This window comes from Odontomachus brunneus, unplaced genomic scaffold (genome assembly GCF_010583005.1).
Source record: "Odontomachus brunneus isolate Ranch 3 - 2012 unplaced genomic scaffold, Obru_v1 Obru_scaffold_027, whole genome shotgun sequence".
Taxonomy (NCBI): domain Eukaryota; kingdom Metazoa; phylum Arthropoda; class Insecta; order Hymenoptera; family Formicidae; genus Odontomachus; species Odontomachus brunneus.
Genome location: NW_022639477.1, coordinates 1,080,999 through 1,108,844, shown reverse-complemented (window position 1 = coordinate 1,108,844; position 27,846 = coordinate 1,080,999). Strand labels below are relative to the sequence as shown.

At 43.7% G+C, this 27,846-nt stretch overlaps 1 protein-coding gene across 2 annotated transcripts in view; it reads right to left on the bottom strand.

Moving 5' to 3' along the window:
* Positions 1 to 27,846, bottom strand: part of LOC116842814 (RNA polymerase II elongation factor Ell) — a 134,804-nt gene that overhangs the window by 80,454 nt on the left and 26,504 nt on the right. Inside the window, exons 1-2 of one of the 2 annotated variants that reach the window (XM_032812532.1) lie at positions 23,087 to 23,269; positions 12,520 to 12,567 (exon numbers count right to left, since the gene is read on the bottom strand). Coding sequence is in view for 1 of the 2 variants with exons in the window: in XM_032812531.1 (XP_032668422.1) it covers positions 12,520 to 12,567 (48 nt within the window). In the remaining variant the exon portion in view is untranslated. Of the gene's footprint in view, positions 1 to 12,519; positions 12,568 to 23,086; positions 23,270 to 27,846 lie in introns of those variants that run through there. The other variant, XM_032812531.1, reaches the window with a different exon arrangement.

Below are 27,846 nucleotides of genomic sequence, written 5' to 3'. Positions count from 1 at the left end.
CCTCACCCCTCTGACAAAAGGATTATCCCTCCGCTCTTCCCTCCGCTCTTCTCGCGGAGTTCTCGTTCTCACGTTCTGACTTTGAGACGTCGTCGTCATCGTCGTCGTCGCCACATTCGATTTTGCGCGATCATTGAAATTAACCGACCCATCGCATCGTGTCGGTGTCGGTGCCGCGTGTACGCATATGCCGTGACACATATCCACGGAACAGAAGTCGATGTATCTGCGAGTAAAGGTCATTCGCGAAGGCAACCGTATTCTCGTGTCCGCTTTGACATCGATGCTACGTATTCGACGCGTGCGGTAGGATGATGATGATGACCACGCATCGGCGGACTTGAGGCTCACGTTTAGGTCGAGAGCGATTTTTAATACGATATCGTCCAACGGCATTCCGAAACCGTAACAGCTCACAGCGCGCGCGCACGCATATACACACACACACACACATAAATATACGAACGTAAACGTCGATGGCATTTAATATATTCCGAACACGAGTTGGCGTCACAGCTTGTAAGCGGCGTCACACGCTGTGTACTCGCGCGGCGTGCCCGTAAAAGTGTTATAAACGCGTCAAATACCAAATATCTCCCATGTTCGTGATCTCGAATTGATATTTTTCTCAACAAATGAAGTAGCAAGTTTCAGAGAATGGCCAAAATTTCGGGCGGACCTTGGTGAAATTTCAATTTCAAGCTCGCCAGAACGTATAATAATGCAACAGGATAAATAAAACGATGTTAAGAAACAGAATGCCACGGCAAAAGTTTAACTTTTTTCCGTGTGGACTCTCTTCTATCGATAAATGGAAGCGTCTCCGAACGTGCTTATGGACCAATCGGGAGACTCATGAGTCACATTCAGAGGCACTCCTATCGATAAAAGAGAGAACAAGAATTCAGAATAAGGACTGCAGTCGATCTTTCTCACCGCGGACAATCAACGACTTCCGCGAGGATCACACACATACACACATATACATGCATACACATGACCTTCCACGGAATGAACAGACGACCTTCATTTAGGGCTGACTGCCTCGCGCACACGCCCGGCCGGTGATTTCAGGGCGACCCACTTTGCTCACCTGCACGGCGGTGCGCTTAGATTCGACGGTGCCGGAATGGCAAGTGGGTCACGCGTAAAAGTAACTGTTACAGCAGCGACGTTTCGTGTCAGTCGCGACTGATCGCGCGATGGAATACCGCCTTCAGCCGGCAAGGGAGCTCGTGTGTGCGCAAATACCATGCACGTGTATGCGTATGCGTTACGTATTACGCGCGCGCGCGCGAACGCGTCCGTGTTGCAAACGGCTCAAGGAGGAAACGTTTACCGCGCCGCGCGAGAAGACAATGTGAGAGACGACGCGACCGGGAACTTCCGCCTGACGATTCGCGTCCTTGAAGGACGATGTCGTTCGATCGCGTCCTCCGCCGTCGCGGAGCCTTCCAGGGGCGAGCACGCGAAAACGTTGCGAAACAGAGCCCGGGCCGGGCGAGTGTCGCGCGAACGAATGGGAACACGCACTCTCGACGTTAAATGCGGCCGTCCGAGTTTTACTTTTACGTGCTTGTACACGCCGCGTATCCTTCTCGGACGATGCGGATTTTTTCGTGATGCAATCCGACATTATCGACCTCTTCCATTCGACGTGATCCCGTTCCCGCTGATATCGCGGCGAAAAGGGGGAGAAGAGGGGAGAGGAGAGCGGCAACCGTCGCGCGTTTCACGCCGTGCGAATCGATCGTTTCATTCTGCCTTTTTTTCCTTCTTATTTACCTTTTTGCCACGCGTATAACGCAATAAGAATTGACTCACGCGCCGCTTGTGCAATCTGTGAAAACAAAGTTTACAAAATCATCCGTGACCGGATCGAGCGCCGATCGATCGGCCGTCGATCACAGAGGCCGAGCGAGCTCGCGGGATTTATCGGCGTTCGCAGAACGCTTCGAGAAACGGCTCGGGAGATTCCTCGTTCCCTCGTTCGTTCGTTCGTTCATGTGGATGCCAACTACCGATAAGCCTCTCGCGTGATAAGCGCGGTGTTGAAATTTGCACATAGTTAAAACACGCCGAAGTTAAACTTGCTAATTGAAGAGCGCTGATAATCGCGCGTTATCCTGCAGACACAATCGTTTGGCAAATCCTCCGGAATCGAGTCGGACGTGCGAAAACACGCTTTTCTCTTTTTCTTTTGGCTTCAAGCACAACACGGAGCTATTGACAGAAGCGTTTCCCGGATACGCCAAAGTGTCGGATTCACGTCGGGTCTCGGCGATTTTCCGGAGCGCCCCTCTTCCGTCTCCGAAAACCCGTCGAGGTCTCTTTCCGTAATGGCGGCAATAATGCGCCGTTCCCGGGTAAAACCTATGTATAAGCGGTCGCTCTAAGAAACCGAGTGAAAGGCAACAATGTGAAGGCGAGCGCTCGCACGCACACATTCGCGTCAAGTCCCGCGCGCGCATACACGCACGCACGCACGCGCGCACGCACACACACACACACACACACAGCGTGTCGCACTCACACGGCACGTGTATGCGCGAACGTGAACCGTCGGACGCACACGAATCTCCGCGAAAAAAGTTTGCAGCTATCGCTAAACCGTGTCTCGTACGAACACAGAGACTCTCCGCGTTCATGATAAAATTACAAGAGGAGGCGAGAGCGAGAGAGGAGAGATTCACAATCGAATGATAGATAGAGACAAACGAACAGGCAAACGGTGAAAGATGGAGAAAGAGAAACGGCTGTATACGTGTCAAAGTCGTATTTCTGCATACGAGGAGGAGGCCCGGCCGATTGTCACACACGTATCGTGCCCGATCGTGCCGAGCATTGCTGCTACACATGAAATCGCGCATTACGCGCGGAGACAGACACACACACATACACGAGCGCTTGCGGCACGATCTAGATGGATGTATGTATAGAGAAGGCGCAAGAGCGGATATCTCTCTCTCTCTCTCTCTCTCTCTCTCTCTCTCTTGGTTCTCCCTGGATATACGTCAGCCGCGGCAAGGACGTCCGCTAAACGGCGAATTATACTGGAATAATCGCTACCTTCCTAGCGGCGTGCCGGAACGAGCGTGAAAGATCGGAAAAGGAGCACGACGGAGGAGATACTTCGAGTTAACCCCGACGATTCAAGACAGTACCGTGCGGACTCTGCTTTCCCCAGCGACCCCAGCGGCTCCCGTGTCGTCATCGAGGAATATAGGCGCGATTGGGCGGCTCCTTGAAACTGTATCGATTGATATATGCGTGTGTGAGCTGAACTCGACACTGAGAGTAGAAAAATTGCGAGAGAAATTGCGAATCGGGCGATTGCCTTTCTTCTCTGTATATCGACGTTTTCGTTGAAAGGGAGAGAGAAAGAGAAAATTCAATTCGACGTCCTGAGAGATCGGCTTTAGGATATTATTAAACAAAAGTGAGGAGCGCCGCGCTACAACGCAACTTTCAATGACGACAGTAATCCTACTACCGTACTCGAGAACTCGTGGCGAACTCGACGCACTTTCGCGTGTAACGAAAGTCGTCCTTAAAGAACGTTCATTGCGGACTACGATATCGAGTTTGGGACTAATTCTAAGGCCTAAGGTATTATCATAACGCAAAGGTCATCGCTGCCGCATCGATCTTCAGGATCTTCAACAACGTGAGGCTGTCAAAGGTCAGAGTGAATAGCACGGCCAGCACCTTTGAAGGGTCAAACGATCACGGTGCATGGATAACAATGGGTCATCATGAATGGATGAAGCAGAGGAGAAAAGAATAGTTTTTCGCTGATTTCATGCAGATAACGATGGCCGTAAGATACCGTTTTTTTTCTTTTTCACGGCGATAATAATATGATAGATTTTCCGAGAAGCTCGCAAACACCGATTATGCACGATTATTCATGACTTCTTTGTACTTCCCGACTCGAGAACAAGCACGGTCTCATTGACCAGTCATTCTGCGAGAATTGATTACGATATCTAGGATATTTACTCGAACAAGGTGGGAGAAAAAATCCCCCGAGAATTCGCGGTTTTTTTCAGACACCTTTTGTGTAAAGTTTCTCTGTGTAAAATTGCAGCATGTTTGAGTGCAAATGTTAAAAATGTGTAAATTTTTTTATCGTTTGATTTTCGTAACTCACACGATTGCGAAAGAAGTTTCATTCGAGTTTCAAATATTACCCGAATCGAAATTTTAGTTCTACATTAATTCTGCAGACACAATGAACTTGAAAAATCAATAGAGATTTCTGAGATATAACAGGCTGTTGTCCTACCTTGATATTACAAATGATTATTTCCTTCTTGTTGAAGTATTTATTCAGATTATTTAACATTTGGTTATCCCGCTATTTCTTGCATTTAATCTTTACACTTAATTTCAATGAGTGATGTATTAATCATGTAATATAGTCAGCTGCAAGTAAAACATGCGCAATAAGCAAATATCAAATAATTAACATGGGTCACAATCTCTTTCTTATTTGTCATAATCCTCTTACAATTATTTTTCCGTTTGGCGTTGAAAATTTTCACAAGTTTTTTAGATATTTGAAAGGTGCGAGAAGAAAGAAGTTGTTAAGCCAAAGAGAGCAGTTGTGTAAACATCAACAAAGATTTTAAGATTGGATTCAGTACAATAACAAAGTTAAACGGAAGTAAGAAAAAAAATGTTGGCAGATTCACACTGTATCTTGCGTCTTAAGAAATATTATTAGAAAAACATCTCAGAATTTGCAGAAGACACTTCGACCGGTATTCGTAGTTATCTACGTAATTATTTACAATTGACTGAGAGAAAGAGAGAACCTAATTAGTTATAGATTCATATTTATAGAACGTAACTCGACTGCTTGAGTCGATATCTTCAGTTGCATAAAATGAGTATTACAAATTAACGAATAATCAAATACTCGCAAAGCTATAATTATTTACCACATAATGATGGTCTATGAATACCGGTCTCAGAATAGTTTTTAAATTTCAACTCGGGATATCTATTTTCTTATTCTCGATTTCATCAAATGTTCATTAAAATGTTGTCAGTATAACACGTGTAGTAGTTGATTATCTAACCCGCGGATATTAGCCGGGTGGTATTCATTTTCACGACTATTAGCCGGCTATCCGGGCACTCATGTTCGCAGGTATTACACGGGTAATAAAATAGTAAATTGTTACGAGTATGCAATGCATCGTTCGCCATTTATTACTTGTTAAAAAATCAAGAAGCTAGTAATATCAAATTATTTCGCGTACTCATTACATTAACTGTAACCGCAAGTTCCTCACGTGCAGAAGACGTAAAAATAAAGCTGCTTCTCTCGATCCGAGTAAGTACTCGCGAGTTAATACATTGATATAATATAGAGCGATTTATATGTTATGATAACGCATCATCCTATCAGAAAAAGTGCGTGTTAACTAAATCTCAAATGTATCGAAGTGGGTGAAGCCTCTTTTCCGCGGCGCTTGGCCGTCTCGATTGTCTCGATCCCGTCGCAGTTGAATTCGTGCCGCTTGCAGCTGTCAGCCGCGGTGACAGATCAGGTTGTGTTGTTCGCGTCATATAAATTTGATATTTATTGTAATCCCAGCAAACACAATGTTACATGTACATGTATATAAAATATGTAAATATGTAAATAATAAATAAATTTATATGTTAAATGTTTTCCAGCTTCTAATGGTTTTTTTCCTGGAAACATCATAAATTTCCGTTGCTTACAGTTTTCGAAAATTTTGTTCGCAATAAGAAAAAGTTAAGGACAAACAGTAAGAGCTAGCACAAACGTATATCAAATAGTCAATTTAGAAAAAAGGAAAAGTTCTTTTATTCACTGTCATCGTTATTTACTGCTTAAGGTTTACCACTTATATCGCAGGTCATAAAACTATTCACACAAGAACAATGTTATCTTTTTCAAGACTGAGTTTTTGTCGAAGATATAATACATTCCAATTTCAAAGAATTCAGTATTGTATATTCAGACGGAGAGAACATTTATGTTTGAGAAAAAAGGAATTCTTCTCAAGCAGTAAATTACGATGACAGTGAATAAAAAAACTTTTCCTTTTTTCTAAATTGACTATTTGATATATGTTTGTGCTAGCTCTTACTGTTTGTCCTTAACTTTCTTTTACTGCGAATAAAATTTTCGAAAACTGTAAGCAACAGAAATTTATGATGTTTCCAGTAAAAAAACCATTAGTAGCTGGTAAATCGAGAAACAGATTTTCTTTGTTATTAATGTATTCTTTAGATTATCACAAAAATATAATTTTTATAGACAAACTTGTACATTACAAATGTCGTATTACAACTAACATGTACGTTATATGTAACATTGTGTTTGCTGGGAATATAATTTGTAAAAACTAGTATTATAATATAAATTGTAAATACAACGAAAAGGCTAAAGTGGCGCGCGCGAAGCGCGCGCTATGTGGTATTCTAGTTTATATTAAAAAGAAAGTTGTAGAGAACATTTTTAATTTTGCAAGTACTTACGAGATAGCGTGTACTTGTTCGTTCTTTGTCATCATGAGAAAAATCGATAACCAGATAATACCTGAAATTAATCGCATACCCGAGTAACCGGCAATTCGAAATTGACAGCACTAGATAAAGTCGGAAACATTCTACGTAATAAATCATTTGACACACCTGGATATGTATCGCTGCTTGCGTGCCGACTTCCTGCGTCCTGATTCAGCATCCTGGTTGCTTCGTCGCACAGGACAGTCACTAAACTGACACACGCGCAGAGATACGACTTGATGGGAAAAACGTGCGTTAACTAACGTATAACTGATGCGCGAGAGAGATGCCGACGAGAGTCCGATTGAATATTTTAATAATCGACGAAATACTTTAGTCATTCAACACGCGGAGATAAACACGCGGAGATAAACACGTGGCACATGCATCGCGGTGTGTGCGTCGTTCGTCGGCTCGAGACGTTATAAACGGTCACAGGCAAGTACGCGACGTACGAGAGTATCAAAACGATTAATACCTAAGAAAAGGGATCAACAAAGTCGCCTCCCTCCCGCCAAACAGTGACGAACGTATTTAGTGGCCGAAAAGTCACGACAAACAATGCCTTGGAAATATATCGTTTTGAAAACATTCCGCACGCGTGTGAAACACGTGTCTCGAAACTTTAAAACTATTAAATTATTAAATTATCTTAATTATTAATTATAATTAATTATAATTAATAATTAAACTGTTAAATTATCAAGATATTAAATTATCGAGATGATTGCACGCGCGATACGTATCGTAGCATCCGATAATCGCCGTTGGTTAATGTGCGATTGTTAATTAACGTCGCGTTTCCTATCAAATTGTATTTTTGTGTTAGGCACTGTCGACTGCCTGACGATGATGAGAACCAGGAGCTGATTTCAGAACGGATTGCAAGACGTAAGATGAGACGGCAAACAGAGATGAAGCTTACAATTCGCCTTTTTATCTCATTTAAATCTCTGAACCTTATCGAAACGTCTAACGCCAATAAAACATAATAATAATAATAAAGAAATTGTAAAGAAGAAAGTTTGTTGTTTTATTTATTCATTTACCTACTAATCTTCGTTAAATTATTTAATACTTGTTTATTGCAATATTCTACCTGCAATTGGGTAAGTTACTGCATAATTAATACATTGTTTATTGAAATTAATTTTGAACTAAAAAGGATCAATGTAAGGTGGACTATTAAGATAATGGAATATTAAATAATTTTTAAGTAAATACGTTTTTATGCTTTAGCAAAACAGCAGAAGAAACTATTTACAATATTAAAAGACAGAGCCTGTAAAAAAATAATATATCTCGAGATTCTTCATTAGTCTTTTAAGTTCGACGAAATTCGCACAATTAGTGCAGAGCCAACATTTCTTCGGGCTCAAGTAGTTCCTTTGAAACAAAGTGAGATAAAAGATAAACAGAAATGTGTGTGTATAGCTTCATTATTTTCACCGACGAGAATAAAGATGAAATCTCTGAGAACGTTATTTTAACAATAATTCCCCGAACTCTTCTCGAGTCACAATATATAAGGATTATCCCTAATGGTAAGACAGGATTGCATTCCAACACGTTCTTTTTTAGGAAAATTTTACTAAATATTCTATAGTATAGGTAACGTGAACTATAGGATATTAAGTAAAATTTTCCTCGAAAAGAACCATTTGGAATGCCAGATATAAGAGATTTTAGATTTTCCGAACGGTGGACGTGCTGATATGTGAAATATATCACCCAACAACTTGAAATGAGCTCACAAAAACGAAATATTTTTCATTTATCAACATATTGAATGGCACGCTGATCTTCATTGTTCACACAAGACCCAATCTGATAATTGAATTTACTAAAGACACGGTGCGGTGAGCAAATATAATTCTAGATACATGTATCTTTCACCTCGCTACATCAGCTCTTTATCAGCTGTGCGACTAATGTTTGTGAATGCAATGAATTATACTTTATAACTTGCGATAAGACACGGTATATACTACTATATGTCTACAGTCACCGGGGTGACCACCGCGGCATTCAACGTGCTAAGAACTCGCGGAGAGGTGAAGGGAAGTAAAAGGTAAGAGTACTAGTTCCCGGCCACGCGTACCTAATCTTGAAGATTCTTATCGTTTAAATACGAATATTTGAACTTTCAAAATATAGAAATTATATGTATATATATTTTAAAAATTGAAAATATCTGAACATTTGTATTTGAAGATCAAGACAGTAAGAATGTTTCAAGATTAGGTGTGTAGGACATTTCTACCTTAAGACTCCTGGCTTCTCACCGCGGAACTCTCGATTGATGACGTCAGAAGCGAGAAAATACACAACAAATGTTCTTGCAAAAAAAGCGTTGAAATAAAAAGACATACCCGTAAAATAATATTTGCAATCGATCGGGTACATTTGTGAAATAGTCCGGTGAATTATCGTAAAATTGATAGTGACACGCAACCTACGTTCTCAATCTGCATTTCTTTATAATCTTATCACGTTTATTTTAGTTACTTATTTTAGTTACTTATTGATTGTTAAAACAAAAAGGAAGTGTTCGGACTGTTTCACACATCTCGATCGACTGCGAGTACCACTTAGACACATCTTTCCATTCCTGCGTATTTTGCAAGAATTTTTAACGTGTATTTCCTCGCTCTTCTGACGTTGTAAATCAAGATGGCCGCGGCGAGGAGCCAGGAGCATTGAAGTTTGGACGTAAAGGTATCTCCGCGGATCGGTCAACGGAGAACAGAGTCTCTTCTCAGTCTCGTGGAGCCCACGACAAGTTCATCGCGTGTTCCTCGGGACCTCGTGTCGCGACGCAGTAAGCAGCTGAAAAGTGCAAACGACCATAGCCATAGCGAAGCGAGGGGAAGCCCGACGAAGGACGAGGTCGATTACCTGCGCGATCAACGGAGGAGAGATTTCGTATCAACGCTGTCGATTCGCCGCTGTCGTTAAGGAACGCCGGTGGCATATGGCCGCTTAACGTTTTACGCACGACGTTCCTCTCTTCCTCGCGAGATCGCCGGGGCACACGCGAAGGTCGCCTTTTCGAGTGAACACAAATAATCCGCCTTAATGCGCCGATATGATACGATCGCGGCGACGGTCGAGCCTTTGTATAAGGCGAATAAAAAAAATAAAACAAGAAACGAGACAGGGGTCGCCTTCACCGACTTACTTCGGCCGGCTTCGACTTCGACTCGCGATCAGCATTCGAGGTCTAATTAACCGCGATAATGTGACGCCGCGCTGAGCAAGGTGGAGATCCAGCGGTTTGCATTTAAAATTGTCCGCGCGGGAACGAAATATATTTTTGCTCACTTCACTTTGACTGGACAGAGTTAATTCTAAGGCATGTTTAACGCGCATAACCAATCCGAGAACGTGCACATACGTAATCGACGTGCACGTATGCATAATTGATGAAATTTAACGCGCTTCTTAACGCATCCGATTTGACTAACTAAAGCTGGGGAATGTTCCCGTTTGCCGCACCTGTGCGCGCCGCACAATTACGGCTCGACGAGGAGATTCAACGGGGCGAGCCTCGGTCGTGCGTACGCGTATTAAACGCACGAAATGAACGTGATCGCGCGACATTTTTCTCGATGGCACTCCATCATGGCGGGACAAAAATTCGCCCGGCGCGCACACACACATGTATACACACAATATGCATGTACGCAGGGCTAGGAAGGTTCGCCAGAGACCGAACATCGCAGCGAGAGAAAATGGTGTATAACCTTGCCCGGACGACCTCGATCGCCTTCACCGAGGAACCTTCGGTGTGTGTATGTGTGGTGCAGCCGTGACGACAAATACGCACGCACACATGTGCACGCATCGCGACCGCTCGGTCGGCCGAGAGATCGAGCTCTCGACACGATCGCGAGATCTTTTTCGCGTGTAACGCGAGACGCGCGCCACGTCGTTCGGCGACAACGACGGGGTCGCGAGGATACTCGGATCTCTCTCTTGGGATACGACCTCTCTCGAGAGGATCTGACGCAGATATATATGAAATATGCACGGGGAGAACCTTGCATTACGAATTACTATGGAATTTTTGTGTAGGCGACAGATAGGTCGACATTCTGCTGTAATTGGTTATCCTTTCATTTCGTATGTGTTATTTACATTTTAGGGACTGCGGAATGCGCCATTAAATAATTTCCCAGCGAAATCTGCCACGTGTCACTTGATACAAGACGGATCTTATTGAGTCTGTCCCTCTGTTAGTAAAATTGAAAAGAATTTCTACGAGAGAAAAGAAAAAACTACAATATTTGCCCCGTATAGAGAGACTGTAATAATGGAATGCGCCAGATGCACGCGAAGTAATTGCAATAAGAAAAAAAGGATAAAAAATTGAAATTGTGTCAAACTTGAATTGCACGAGGATATTTTATTCCATAGATATATAAGATAATGCTAACATAGATATTAATTAAAAATGATAATGATCGATCTGTGACGTGACTCGCGAGGAGTGCGCTCTCTCTCTCGATTGCGCAAATTTAAATTCGCGTGAGGTAAGATGTTAACGTGAATATATAATTCTACGTGATTACCAGATTACGTGAGTGAATTAAGGAAATCGCGACGTTGACGACAACGACGGCGGTACAAGCTTTCTTTCTCTCGCACGCTCGTCCTCTTACTCTCACTTTTTTTTCGCCTAAAGAAAATTTCACCGTTCTCCGCTCCGCCGGCTTTGCCACCATCCTCCCCGTCCATCCGACAGGGGGATTTCATGTGCGACGAGATCCGACGGAACCTTTTACCGCGATCCATTTCGGCCACGAGGGAATTTCTGAGAATCACGGATGTGCACAAGCCGATTCGCGCGGCCGCACAGCGAACAGTGAAGATAATTAACTCTCGCGTTGGTTTCGCGATAATTATCAAAGCCGGAAAAAGTCATTGGCGTCGTCCATACGCGTAGCATCCATAGTAAATGTCAACATCATTGATGATTCATAGAATAATGATTCATAGAAGCGTGCTCGCACACGCTACATGGTTGAACGTTTTTGTGAACGATCAGAACGATTGATAAAATTGAGAGAAAAAGAGAATGCTGCTAATTCTTTTTTTTTCAATGAGTTTCGGAAAAACTCATTCAACCGACGAGCTAAAAGATCTTGTTTGCAATGCAAGCTGCTCCCGCAAACGATGAAGCATTCCTCAGTACTGCCTTTCACTTCATTTAGCTTATCGTTCTGTATACTTTTCCATTTTTTTTTGTTATCTCTTTTTAGCTCTTTAAACTATCCTTTTGTAGTTTGATACATATCTACATAATATCTTCTATAATCCTAACCGCAGAATATACATATCCTATACATATCCTATACATATCTATCTCAGTTATAAGTCGAAGAACGTGTTTAGTACGCGGAGAGAATTTTATAGTGCAAAATTGCTGTAGAACTTTGTAATAAATTGACATTCTGCAGTATCTGACTCTATACCTTCATTTCATGTGTAATATTTATATTTTAGGGACTGGAATGTGCTATTAAAAAATTTGCTGTGTTTCTTGCGAAACATGCTACGTTCTTTAGTAAGGTAGACCCTGCTGATAGTCTACTTTTATGCGGAAAAAAGAATCTCAGTTTGTGTAACTGAATGAGGACCAAATGGATAAGAGATAATTTTTCTGTTATCGTGACCACAACATATTCAGTTGAACATTCAGCTGCATTAAAATTCGGTTGAGATATAACTGAGAACAATTAAGCTTCCTACACAGGAATCTTTTTATTCTTACAACCGAGTTTTTCGTCTGGTCCCCAGATAACAGAAAATTCAGCTGCACCAACGGAGTTGCTTTTTCCGTGTACATTACTAAAAAGATAGTGAAATTGAGACAGAATTTATGTAAAAAAAAAAGGAGAACTATAATATTCTCTTCGTGTAAGGTCTACCAAAATATTGAGAGAAAAAATGATTCTCACTCACCCCTTCATTTCCCGCGACTTGGATAGTTGGCTTCTTCCCGATCGAATGCTGAAACAGAGAAAGGTGTGAACGTTAGTTTTTTTCCTGTGTACAGGTTACGAGGATGAAGGCGCGAGAGATACGCATTTAGCATTTAAACACATTGGAAAATCGGGAATTGTCGCTCCGGAAAAATCGCACGGAGCGAATGCTCACGTGTGCAATTTCTGCGCTAGTGGAAAATTCCTCGACCATTTTCGCGTTATTTACTGCGCAAGTGAACTTGAGGACTATCAGAAAGAGATACCATGGTAATGAAGCGCGGAAGGACATCGGAGGAGGAACAGTTGTCGGGGGAATGATTGCCGGCTCGGTAAAGTATTCGGACGAAAGGCGAAATCACGTCACGATGAATTTCGGCCGCGGGCGTTCAATCGCGTGACGCATTAAAATCATTAATTCGAGTTAGCCGATTAGCGTAATTGCATGACTGGTGCCGATTGCCCGCACGGCTCGTCAAGCTTAATCACACACGACGCTCGCCGAGCGATGACTAATAATTAGGCAAAGGCGAGCGAGTGAACGTGCGAGTTCCTAAAATCGTAAAACACGCCGACGGCCTTTTTCGCGTCCGCGCGATCTCGTAACCGGCGCGAGAGTTGCATTATGCCGCGATTTTGCGTGTAACTTTTACGCACGCGCCTCTGTCTCCTGGCGATCGCTCGAAAAGGGAAAGTCCGCCGGTAAGAGCTTCGGGGGAGGAGAGGAGGGAGAGCTCGCGGCCGCGTGAACGGTCGAACGCGAAACGAGGAACATTGTTCGACGTCGGAACAAGATACGTGGATATACAAGTGAGGATGAATGTGACAGTCGCGAATGCCATCCCGGATAAAACAAGATTTTTCCCAGAGAAGGGAAGCATGGTTGATGGGGGAGAAATTGTTAAAAAAAATAAAATAACAATAAAACAATCGTTGTCCACGAGACACGATTGTTGCGAGAAAAACAAAACCGCTGCGTTCACGAGTTGTGGTTTTCGAAGGAAACCAAAAAATCACTGTAAAAAACGCGTTCACGAGAGAGAGAGACGCGATTTTTATATTTTTTAACAATTCCTCTCTACCAACGGTACTTTCCTCTTCTGCAATGCATCACATCCTCGCGCTTTCTTTTACCTACGATAGGATCTCATTCGTGACATAAAAATATCAAATGCCTGGACACTAATAACACTGGCAGCTGACTTTGGGCATTCTGTTTTGGTCTCTCAGCACGAATATTTCGTCTTTCAACGTAGAGTACATGCGCATGTTCAATATGTGTGTATATATTCGATATTGAAAGTTTAAATATTCGTATCCGAAAAGACGAATAAGAATGACGATTAGAATGTCGATAAGAACCAAAACGATAAGAATGTCCAGAGTTAAAAGTATCAGAGTTATCAGTGCTCATAGATATCGGTCTTTTATTCTGTAACAAGTATACGTCTCTGTACCAGCGAAAAGAACCCGGAGTTTCGCTTTAGTCGTACGTACGAACGAACCTTACGCGGTTTCCACTCGTCATCGGCTCGCGGATGTGCGCGAGCGAGACACGCGAGGAAATTAATTGGAAGATCGCGTTTAGCATCGGGGGTCGGCCGAGACTGACCCTTGCCGGAGGTAAGTCGCGTATAGTGAGCGTCGCATTCACGGCAAAAAATAATTTCCTTCTTACACGTTGCGCGCGAGTCATCATCCCGTAATTTCGCGTACACTTTCGTCTCTCTTTCTTTGATTATTCTCTCACAAGCGCGAGAGAAATCGAGGAAATTAAATTTCGCTAACTGCTCTCCACACTCAGAGAAAAAGACATGGTGATGGCAATTATAGAGCGGCAACTGCACGAGTTTTCTATGTAGAAGTAATGCGTACATGGAGTAAGTAAATGTAGTAAGAGTTATCACGTTTATGATCATTTTTACTATATTTCATTATAATTTTTATAATAGTGTCAGTCTATTCCCGGACTAAAATTGTATTGTAATTTTTACTACAATATTCTTCCTCTGTACACTTCAATAAACTATTTTATAGTTATTGTCACCAAAGCTTTAGTTGCAGGATATTGTTTATTAGGTAATAAAGTTTATTAAATTGTATGTTATTGTTTACTAAATTGGTCCTGGACTAATGTCCAAGAAACAAATGTCCAGGATTAAATAGTGTCCGGGAATTGATACTTCTGCCTTGTCTCTCTCTCTCTCTCTCTCTCTCTCTCTCTCTCTCTCTCTCTCTCTCTCTCTCTCTCAAATGAAAGAGAGAGACAGACAAGGTAGAAGTATCAATTCCCGGACACGTATCTCTCACTTAAATGAGAGAAAGAGAGAGAACGATGACAAAATTTCTCTCCAGAGAAGTTTACATTTCGCGAAGTAACGACGGACGGGCGAAGGGGGCGAGAACGGCGGTCCGAAGTCGCGGGAAAATCGTAGAAATCGCACGTAAAGCGAGCCTCGTAAACGAGCCATGCGTTCTGAATCTATACACACACGCGTTGTGTGCGTGGCGTCGCGCGTTGCGTTGTGCCGCGCGTGTGCTTTCACTGATCCGCCGACGATAATTCCTCGTCGGGGAAGTTGGAGCGACGAGCGACGGCGGTTACACTTTGGTGGCTCGCGGGAAAAAGCGACGGCGACGTTAGACACCGAGGCCGAGGAGAGTCCATTACGGCCGGTGGCCGAGGATTTTACGAGCGGCGGCTCTGTCACGCTCGCATGACAAACGGAGTGTCGTGCGATCCCCGTGGGCTGGCTCTACCCTGGGACTGTGTACGGCGTAACGCGCCGAGCAATTATTTTCACGGCGTTACGTAAATACGACGGAATAATCAAGCGTCGCCCGGCGCTCGCTTTCACTCAATAAAGGGATCCAATTACAGTTTTAATTATTCTAATAATCACCTTGCGCGAGAGATCGTCGGTATTCGAAAGCGCGCGCCTCGAGTCACCGTCGTCATCGTTTTCGACGTTCATTGTCCGTCATCGACTTGGGCTGCACGCGCCCTAAAGGAAAACATTTAGGGGAACATCTTCAATTCGGGAAAATACTCGAAACGGAAGACTGTCCGAAAAGGTCTCGACAAACCTTCTCCAACGCACGCGAACTCAAAGCCGTCGTTGTCGTTTCCGACATTTCCCATCTATCCGCAAACATCAATTTCGCTGCACGCGGACTGCATCCCGGAGGGAACATCTAAATTCTGATATCCTTTGATCTCGACGTTCGGAGAAATATTCGAAACACACGGAGAGGACTGTCCGCGACCAGGCTTTAACGAACCTCCTCCTCCTCCTCCAACGTGTGCTCAGCAATCTAGGATTAACGGGAGTCATCGACTGCACACACGCGTGCGCGCATTCACGTGGTGCTAAGAGCACAAAGTGTTTCCCTTTGAAAGGGGGACCTTTCTCCCCCGCGGTGTGGTATAAGTGAAATTTCGTCGTCGCCACCCCGCCGCCGATGCGGGGGTCGTTGGCCTCGGCAACTCAGCGACGGAAGTGGTAGACAGGGTTGAGAACAAGAGAGAAAGGGACGAGAAAAAGAGAGAGAGGAAGAAGACAGAAGGACGGATGAGGAAGAGGGATGAGTTTACCGCCCGATGATTAAATTCATTTAGTCCGCGAGTTTACAAGTGGCGTACCTATGCTCGTTGTAAATGAGACAAGGGTAGACGTCTGAAGCCGCGGGGTGCGCGATTTCGACTGTCGTCCCCGGAAAATTACCGGCAGGCTTGAGACGCGCGCGCAATGAGTATGAAATCAAAATTAGCAACGAGCTTAGGTTGCCGAGTCGAAATTTTAGACCTACCTACTCTTTCGACCAGAATCTTTCGATATCAGCATATTTTGAAGGATCATGTGTGTTCGATCAGGTGAAAATTGAAGTCTCACTTGACGCCTCTAAATGGCAAAAGACAAAATGCCACTTGTAGATCCTAAAGAGGCAAAGTTAATAGGTTGAATGGAATGAAAGGAAATTGATATATATATATATATATATATATATATATATATATATATATATATATATACTTCAGAGTATTGAAGTGGTTAAATGGAACATTTTTAAAGTCGAAAGTAAGATCAAAATTTCGGGTTTAGGTTATAATTCACACTTATATCGTTATAACATAAGAGACATAACTGAAACCAAAGTGTATATGTATAACGTGTGTATTCAGTAAAACTGCATCGATCGAAGAACGAGAGAGGGTGACTCATTATGCCGCGCAACGTTCTACTTTGACGACAACCCGACAGTCTCGCGTGCCACGCGAACGACCTCAAAAAGGTCCTTGCGAGCAGTCGCCAGCCAGCCAGCCACCAGCCAGCCAGCCACCAGCCAGCCAGCCACCAGCCAGCCGTCTCTCCCGAACAAGGAGTCCCACCCACCGCGGCAGGTCAATAACTCTTCGTCCTGGGCACAACCCCGCCGCGCCGACTTCCCCTCGTCTCTTACGCATCGTGCTTCTCACCCCCGACGGCGCGCGTTCCTTTATCCCGCTTTCTACCAAAATTGGATCTCCGGCCTGGGACCCCATCGCGTTAACAATAGCTCACCGCGCCGCATCGTCTTCGTCCTTCGTCCTTACCCGCGGTTAATTCCGCCTTCGTGTGTCCCGTGTCTCCGTCTCGTCTTCTCGTCTCGTCGCCGTCTCTCGGCGATCGATTTCGTCCAGCGAAGCGAGTCCCCGAAATTTCCTCGCGAGTCGATCGCGCGAGTTGTACGCGTGAGCCTCCTGAGGTAAAAGTACCAATGTCTAGACACTAATAATACCGGTACTTGGCTATGGATATTCTTATTGTTTTGGCGCTTTTAAGTACAAGTATTTAAACTTTCAATATCCATATAAAATGGAATGTCTGTCTACATGTTCTCTATACACTTTTAACCCCTTGATTGTTAGGAGAAAAAATGCTTTTGACAAAATTATATAAATGTTACTTTCTGCAAATATAGTATCCCGTCCCACAATTGTCTCGTTATAAGTACCTTTTTTGAATGTGCGGATATTTCCGTCATTGACAGTCAAGGAGTTACACTCTTTGACCGATCTGGACCAAAGTTTGCACAGTCTGTAGGATTTTGCGGAAAATATAGGCTACATGAAATCTGGACACCCCATCCCCTCCATTTAATTTCATCCCTTTGATACTTTATAAGCCGGATAGTTTTAGCTCTCTAGTAGAGAGAAAATATATACACATGTATATTGAATATACACTACGTGGAAAGTTTAAGTATTCGTTTTCAAAAGCAAAACAATAAGAACGTCCTGAGTTGTTCGGTACTAGAATTTTTTAGTGTTCTGGCATTGACACTTTTACTTGATTTCCCGTTCATTATCGATAACGCGCGTTTCTCGTTTTCCTCGTTTCTCATCGTTATCGAGCGCTTGTCGCCGCTGTAACTCCGTCCATTCAGCATCGACGAAGGCATTGATTACTTTTTAACTATGTATTATTTGCGAGCGCGCCGTGCTAATGGCTCGATTATGATGATAGCAACGCGAGGTTCAGCCCCGAGAGAACCAAGGAAAAATCGACGCTCGCTATGTGTCGAGTTCATAAAACACTCGTTACTGTGTCGTTCGCAAAAAAAGAAACGAAAAAGGGAGGAATCCATGCGTATAAATGCACGACCACATAGTTGCTAAATCTATCGCATATACCATCTCCATATCGCCGGTAAGAATATTACTCGTATTTCCTGATACGAGCCAAAATAAAAACGCGATTTCGTTCGAGGCGACGTAAAACTATCGCCAACTTTTGCGTCGAACACGCGTTTCGCACCGCATCTCGCGATTCCGTGTCGCACGGGAGTCCGGTACGGTATTCCGGCGACGTCCGCGGAAATATTCTCGACGTAACAGCGACGAAGAGAAGCGTTTCTCCTTTTCCCTTCTCCCTCCCCGCCCTCCCAGAGAAACGTGCGGAGGTGTCCCTCATATCTCCGGTGTAAAATTCGCGGTCTTTCTTTCTTTATCGTGACGACTGTGGATTTCCGCGTGATCGAATAATAAATACACGCAAACGCGCGCGCGCGCGCACGTGCGAAAATTCCACAAATAAATCTATTACACATACCACCTATATGTCAGAGGTAAGAATATTACTCGTATTTCACGATACGTATTTCTTGATACAAAATAAAAATTCGCGATTCCGCCCGAGGCGATGTCAAAACTGTCGCCGACCTCTGCGTCGAGGCGTTTCTTCGCCGGGAGAGTACAAGGAAAACGCGCTCCTTCGTGTCCGCGACGGTTGCAGCGAGAGATACTCGTCGAAGACGGTAGCCTTCAACTTGCAACGACACGACCGTTCGCTTACATGCCGCTCTGCGATTTTCATTCGCGGTAGTGCCTTCGAGCGCTCTTCCTCTTCCTCCGACGAGCGCGCTTTCGCTCAACTCTGATCTGATTTTCGGCTACGGATCCCGCAGCCGGCCTCGAGGTTTTGCGGTTTGGCAATCGTCTCGCGATCGCGCCGACGAAATAAGAGTGTATCTCCGGTTCATTAATCCCGAATACGCAGGTAACCGAGCAGTCGCGGCCGCTGTCGCTACCGGTCGATACGCGGTTTCCATTCGCGGTCTGCAACAACAACACGCAGCGCGCACACGCCGCGGCAAAAGAAACCGCCTAATTAAGTAATTAAACGCGTAACTATGTTACACCTATATGTTACGCCAACTATGATACGCCCCGCGATGCTACATGCTCCGCGACCGCGTTTGCCGCGATCGTTCCCGTCGTCGGCCCGTTGAACCGATTTACCGCCGTGAATCGATGAACGACAGTCGTGCGTTGCTGCCGAGTAGAGAATGACGCGTCATGAGAGAATCGTGCACCCTGATGAGAAATTATCTCAATAAATAATTCTTCAAAATGCCGTACCGTCGTTACACGGAAAGAATATTGCAATTTCTCTCCTCATATTTCGCTGGAAACATTAATTTTTTAATACCACATATGAAACGAAAGGACAGTCGATTACTGCAGAATGCCGTAATCTATGCCTCGGTTAAGAAAATCAATAATAATTTTTGCTATACAATTCTCCCTGCATGCATTCGTCTCACAAAAGAAAGAAGAAAACAGACAAGCGGACAATAAGAGCGGAAGAAATCCCGTCTCGCGGCGGTGGGGAGAAATTAAGAGATCTTGTATGATTAGGGGGTTGCAAATCCGCGGGTTAGCAGATCCTTGGGGAAATCTCTGTCACGCTCGCGCAGACAAGTGGAACTAGTATTACTCAGCAAACAGATACTGGCAGCGGCGGTTTTAACATCGCGATACCACCAGTATCGGTGTACAATCAACCACGAGAGCCGCCCCTGCGACTCCGAAAGGTCCGACCGGACGTTCGTTTCCCGGGGTCAATGAAAATGAGCGTGCGAGCTGCTCGCCGGCGTGGAAAAGGAAGGCGGTTCGCCAAAAATCGCTCGCCGGTCGGTTCAATTAATCGCTCGGTGCGGACATAATCGTGAGACGACGAGAGAGCACGATTACCGGTTCGCAACAGGTAGACACAAGCAGACAGACAGACAGGCAGGCAGGCAACTCAGGCAGGCAACACGCCGCCGCGCTTATTCGCCTTGCCGCGACGAGAAATTCGCCAACGCCGCCAACTGGTTCACTTTCTCTCGGACGGCGAACTCCAGGCCGTTCTGCCTCCCTTACGTGCACGTACACGTGCACGTACGCGTGCGCACACGTCGGTATCGTCGGTGCACGCGTGCGGATGTGCACACGCGCGCGATAAGCGCTGTCGACTGACTTTGAAACGCCTTTGTCGAATGTTCGCGGATCGTGACGAAGTGTAATCGCAGATCCGGGTGTACGGGGAGAGCACTCAACCCCGATCGTGCGGCGATTATGTCGGTGTACGTATCTCGGCAATTTTTACTCGGAACCATGTCTGGAAATGTATGTCGTCGGAATGATCGGAAAATCGACTTGGTCGAGTGTCACGTATTGCTCAGTGGACACCGGAAGTTTAGGATGGTTCCTCTGGCGTATATATACATTGAGAAAAAAATGTTTGGCGTTTTCAACTGTGTAATCACATAGAGTGAACTAATGAGTAGAGTGAACTAATGAATAGAGTAAACTATATATAAATTATGATCAAGAAGACCATTCTTTCATTTATTAAATTCCATTATAATGTTACTGATAATAAGTTGACATGCATGTTACTACAACTGTCTTCGTATCAGACCAAAAAAATGTTATTAGGACCAAAAATTAACTATAATTTTCATCAACACACACACATCGAATATATATACATACACTATATACACTGAGAAAAGTTATATTAAAATCAACAAATATTTCTTTGATGGGTGCCAATAACATATTTATTTAAATCTACATTCTCTTTATTTAAATCAAATATTGTTTATCTGATTTAAATAAACAATATTTGATTTAAATAAAGAGAATGTAAATTTAAGTAAATATATTTAATGGCAACCATCAAGGAAATATTTGTTGATTTTAATATAATTTTTCTCTCAGTGTATATATGAGAGAAATATATTTTATATAATAAATATCTTTCAAATAAAATAAAAATCATAAAGAATTATATAATATAAAATAATATATCTGAACTATTTATATTTATTTCATTTTAACATTTCACTGACTGATTGCTTATAGCATTATCTATCTGTATTGCCAGAATACTTTTTTAAGATTTTTAAATACTTTTTCTACTTTTAAGAAAATTGTTTTAGATAAAATCTGGATGACTGATTTACATTCAATTTATTAAGATAGAACTTGGCGCACATAAAATTGTTCAAAAGTATTTTGATATTTTATCAAAATATAATATGCTGTGCCAAGAACGCTCACAGCTGATGTAACATGAGTTTTCTCGGTCAACAGTGTGAAAATTATCGTTCAATTATCGCCAAGATCCCCCAATTATCACAAGCGATATGTATCTGGTAAGGATTCTCTACGGATGCTACAGCTACGTATGACTCAGGGAGATCAAAAACGCTCGTCAAATTTGGAAACGGATATTACTCCTCGTGTGCAGACTGCATGCGGATATTACGCGCGAGAGGCAGAGAGAGAGAGAGAGAGAGAGAGGGGGGGGGAAAGGGAGGAGTTCAATGATTCGGTTAACGGGCGCACTCGCGGATAATAATCGATTCGCACTTATTGCATCAGCGGCGCAACACAGTTCCGCGAGCTTGAACCCGCTCGGGATATTAAAAGAACCAAGCTATTATTCGGAGCTAAATCGGAGGCTCGGCCGATCGGCTCGATTATCATCGATCCGCGAGCGTGTACTCGCGGCACACGGCGAACGACGACCGTCAGCGCGAACCTGGTTTTAAAGATCCGGGGCGCGCAGCAAGACAGCGCCGTCGTAATCAGAGCGATTAGGCGTGGCCGCGATAAGCGAACTGCAGCTGTTCGTTCGTTCGCACATAGTACCGCGGATGCCTTACCATTCACTGGATCGATAATCGCTCCGATTTTTCGTACGGCCGCATGCGTTTCTAGTTACGTGTTTCTCTAGATCGTTGATTAGTCGAGAGACCGGTAACGTGTTGAAAGCACAAGTGACATTTTGACAGCTTTACGTTTGCGTCAGTGAAAAGGGTCATTCGCTCACGTGTAATGTGCAATCAGCGGAAGAAGACGAATAAAGATGCTAAGAAGGATAAGTGTGTAAAAGGTTAACGTGTTCGCATAAAATTGATACAACCCTCTTTATTACTGACGCGTGTCATGCTGTTAAAATAGGACTGTTCTTTTCAGCTGAATTGTCTGAACTGGTGCAGACCAGTGCAATAAGTTAGAGCGAAACAAAATATATTTGTCTAACTCAAACTTATTGCACTCTCACTCTGACAGTGTTACTACCAGTTCAAACGATTCAGCTGGAAAGGACAGATCTAATGTCGCTTTGCCTTCGAACATATTCCCGATTTCTCAGTCGATCAACGATCATGAGAAACACGTAATCAGAGACGAGTGTGGTCGGAGAAAGACAAAAGAAACATGTCACGACAAGCACCGTATACATGCACTTTGAGTCGAACAGATTACTTATCGATAACGCCCTAATGACACGTCCCGATGATCGTACGTCGCTACTTTCGACATTCTCGATACTTGTACCCGCATGAGACTTACTTTCGACGAACAAAAGGTGCGTAAATCGCGGAGCGACGTCAATCGATGTGTCAATGGCGGCAGCTCGAAGAACGAAAATTATCGCGCAATGCACGACGGACGCCGAAAATGCGCGCGGAAACATTATCACTGTCCGACAAGAATGCCCTCTGCTTCTCTCTCTCTCTCTCTCTTTCTCTCGCTACCAGACCGATGAGATTCGGCGTAGAGAACATTCCGGCGTCACTTTATCTTTCTCTACCTCTGTGATTACCACTGTATTCCTAATTCCCGATTAATAAATCCGACGACCATGCAACTCTATTACTGCTTGAACTGGTCGATGGTGAAAACGAGAGACCGGTTACATATATCGATAATGGAACAAATTACTTACTAATGACGCCCTCGCGACATTCCCCGACGATAGCACGTCGCTATCTTCGACACCGTTGATACTTGTACCCGCGCGAGACTCACTTTCGACGGACAAAAGGCACGTAAAACGCGGAGCGATGTCGATCGATGTGTCAATGGTGCTGCTCGACGCAAGAAGATCGTAGATGGCGCGCGATTGATTGACGTGCGTCGCGAGTTGGCGCCACGGCGTAAACGTGTCGCGCTGCTACAAAGACGCCATCTCTGCACTCACTTTCGCGGATGATTTACCATCGAATAGATCGATGCGATAGGGCGAAATATTTTCGACCGCCCACATTCGTTTCTAGCTTATAGCTTCTCATGACTGTTGATCAATCTAGAAAGCGGTAGTGAGAAGGGAATCTGTCTCTCTCGATATATCGTTACAGGCGCCTAACAAAGTCTCTGTCTTAACGCCACTCAATGTTAAAAAATGTATACTTCAAACGATTTAGCTACTTATATAAGTTAAAAAATACGTTTACGTTAATTTGTATACGTATATTTATTTATTGTATATTTTTGTATACATTAATTAAATGTATTACTACGTTAATTTGGCAATGACATTCTCCGGTTAATAGATGATCCTTGATGTTCTTTGGAAATAATTTCAAAGTATTTTCCAAAATATCACACAGATCATGTTCGAACCTGTTTGGATGTGGTGGTATAGAGATTCTTACGCCACGGCAGTTGAGTCGGAACTTTTAGCTAGAAACGAATGCGGCTGGCCGAGAACTTGTGTGCGCCGTGCATTGTTTCTAGGTCTCCCGACCGCCGCTTGTCGTCACTTTCGAACGTACCTTTCGAAATGCATTCGTACAAGTTGCTACTTTCTCGTAGCTTCCATTCCAGACGTCCGCATTATCGACGCCTCGCGCGTTATTTTCCCCTCGGTGTCGGGAATCGGCGAGAAAATCACGCCCGTTTGACGGAAACGCCGAGACTCGCGCGATCGGATGAATGAGTGAAAAGCGGCCTTTTCGCGCGCGCGCACCGTTCAATACTTCTGGATTCGATTCTTCTGCGCGACGAAATGAAACGAAATACGATCGGTGTCAGACCGCGAGCACACAGAAAAACGTGAGCAGTAAGCAAATTGGTCACGCACAGTCGACGATTCTTCTGACGGCTCAGCAATAATCGATTGTGATTGGTCAATTTTCTTATTGCTTCTTATACTTTTTCCATGTACTATCCGTCTTATGCTCGTTTCTACCAACCTTGGTTAACTCAACCGGCTGATTATTTCAACGGAATTGGCCAATCGCATCTGTCAATTCTGATTAACGAGAAATGTGATTGATCAATTCCGTTGGAATAACCAACCGGCTAAAGTTAGCAGAAACACGAATTAGACAGAGAGATCGAGTCTATTCGCCAGAATTATATTAGACTTAATTGCACCAACCGAATGATCAGCTAACTGATAGTTAAATCATATGTCTGTCCCCATTTTTCCTTCAAGATGAACAAAGACGCACGGAAAAAAAATAATCTGAATCAAATATCTGAATCATTTCTAGTGAGATATAAATGAGCCAGAATCTATTCGAGTTAACAAGATTTCTGGTTAAGATTCTTGAACAGAATTCTGGTAACATTAGCCGGAATTTTTTGGTTCATTCACACTTTATCAAAAATTGTTTAATCCAATTCTTCTTTTCTTCGTGCAGACATATGATTCAGCTGTTAACTAGCTTAGTAACAAGCTTAGCAACCAGGTCTCACTCGAGTCTCAAGTGTAGTAATTGGGGAGTTTGTGGTTTAAGGAAAAATCGCACGACGACGACACCGCGTAAGGAGAAGGATATCCCGGAGGATATCCCGGAAAGCCTTGATACCTTCGTTCGCTCATCCGCGCAAACTAGGCGAGACGGTGTCGAGGAGGCTACCAGCGTAGCGCACGAAGACTATCAAACGTAATTGCGGGATGCTCGAGACGCGTCTTGCGCCAGTGCTACCTCCAATAAATCACGCTGGGAATTAATATCTAGCCGGCGGCGTAGTTCGGAACGTCATCGTCTCGTTCCGGACTCGCTCGCACAATGAGCCACCGTGGCTGGCCGCGAGGCAGGATCGGGGACGACGGCTACGCGTGTCTGTAAATGTCAAACGGGTTTCGCTCGCCGCCTTTAGGGAAAGAAGAAACTTAACTCCCCCTTGGCCCCTCGCCACCCCTCTGCTCGGGGACCGATCGTTACCACCGATCGATTGGCAGATCGAGCGCGGCGAAAGGACTGTTCTTCGCGCAACCAAATCCGTTTAAATTCGCATCGCGTGTAAGAAAGCGGAGTGGCGAAAGGGCGAAGGTAGAAAGGAGTGTCTGATTGCGCACACACCCGAATCCAAATTTTAGCTCTACTTTCGACCTTTCGAACTTTCCGACACCTGTATATTCTGTAGGATCTCGAAGTTTAATACGTGTCTTTAATACATGTGGCAACTGAAGTCTTACTTGGCGCCTCTAAATAGCGGAAAATGCACAAAATGCCACTTGTGGGTTCTAAGGGAAACCTCTCAACAAAACTAGTAGGTTAAGTAGGATTAAGAGATTGATATAGACTTTGAAATTCAATTATCATTGAAGGAATATTGAATGGAATATTGAGGTCGAAGGTACGGTCAAAATTTCGACTTGGGTATAAGACAGCGCATAAAAAATATTTTCTCCTGATATCAACTTTTGACCAATTGAGTTCCAAGTAATAAGGCGCAATGTGTTGTCATATCTCTTAATCCGACGAATAAATCTTACACGTTCGATACTCGTTACAGTGGCAGTGCATTTACATGCATGTTTCATTATATATTATAGTTAAACGCAAATAATCAACAGATGAGGAAAAAGGAACAAACCCCCTATAAGAAATACTGTGGGAAACGAGGGGAGGAGAGAGAGATTTGCGCGCAGGCCGTCGTCGCGTCGATGCCGCGGTAAAAAGTAGTCGATATTTAAAGCGTATTATTAACGCCTTATTTAGTAAAAAGAACTCCGCGAAGTACTCGCCTATCCACGATGCGCGCTGACATTATTTTTATTTCCGTAGCTCAACAGGGTGCGACACGGAGCCTCGTTTCGTCCTTGATGAGAGACGGTAGGTAGGTAGGTAGGTAGATAGGTAGGTAGGTAGGTAGGTAGGTAGGTAGGTAGGTAGGTAGGTAGATAGGTAGACAGCTGAGTAGGAAAGGCGAGGGTGGAAAAGGAGAACGGTGAGCAGAGGAGCATCGATCTTGAAAACCGGCGTCGCGACACCACGCTAACGAAGCTCGTTGTTCCTTCCTTCCTTCCTTCCTTCCTTCCTTCCTTCCTTCCTTCGGGCGCCGACTCTTATGATCGATCGCAACATCAAATTGGGAGATACGATGCCCGAATGAGAGGAGGGAAAGGAGGTAAAAGAGAGAGAGAAAGAAAGAAACCTGTCGCCTGATTCTCGCGCAACAAAACCAATTTCCATTCCAGCATGTCAAAGCAAGATTTTTATCCTTCGCTTAATTCCCGGGCCACGTTTTATTTCACCTCGAGATTTGCTTCGGGACTTAATCGAGACGCTTAATTTGAATTTACGTCAACTCGAAAGTGAGGAAGAAAGAGTACACGGATATTATACAGTTTTCTTTTTCCGTATAAATTCTTTTCAATTTTACCATTTCTAGTGATGCAGAAAAAAGATTGGCAATCTATCTTGCAAAATCTATCTTGCTAAACATTTTGAAAGCAAAGTGAAGTTTGTTGGAAAAATTTTTGATTTTTTATATAGACAAATTCTTAATAATACATTTCGATTTCTAAGATATAAACAGCACGTTCAATGAAATTGACATGAAATGAAAGGATAGTGAATTATTGTAGAATGTCGACCTATTCCTCAATTGCAAGACTCTACGATAATTTTTATTACAAAATTCTCTTCGTATATACACGGCCTTCTTATCGAATTTTATCATAGTGCAGAAAATTAATTCCGAGTTTTTTTCTCTGGAAAATCCGTCCCCGAGAAAATATACAGGACGATTCTCAAGACGCGCCCAGTTAGTTAGAACGGCACGCGTTCGCGTTCGAGCTTTTGCCGGCTGGCTGCAAAATTGCCGGCAACAGGGCTGCGAGGTCGGCGATAAAATGAAAATTTATGCGTTCGCGGGGTAACGCGAGGAATAAAATCGCGTAATCGCTCCCATTAATTCGCGGGTGACTTTACGCGATCGTTTCCCCATTCCCGGCGTTGCGCCACGCGAGGAGGACGGTCAACAATTCGCAACAGTTAATAACGCGATCCCCGCGTCGTAGCTCCCACCGTTGTCGTTGTCGGGCTGATTTAAATTACCAGCTACGTGGCTACACAGAGAGAATGATTTATTGAATCAAATAAATGTTTCTTTGGAATAGTCCAAACAAATTATTTGGTTGATCCAACAAAAATATTTTTTTGGAACTAAACCGCAAATAAATATTTTTCTTGCTTCAAACAAAATTTCGTTCGATCAATCGAAAAATTGGTTTGGACTATTCCAAAGAAGCGTTTATTTGATTTAACCAAATCGTTCTCTCTGTACACGATAATCGTATTACTAACAGACCAAACTCAGTTAGCCCGGGATACAATAGAGCCTGCGCCGTGCCGTGGGGGAACTGATGCCCTTTTTTCACTTTTTTCTCTCTTCTCGCTCGGCGAAAAAGCCTCTCTCTCTCTCTCTCTCTCTCTCTCTCTCTCTCTCTCTCTCTCTCTCTCTCTC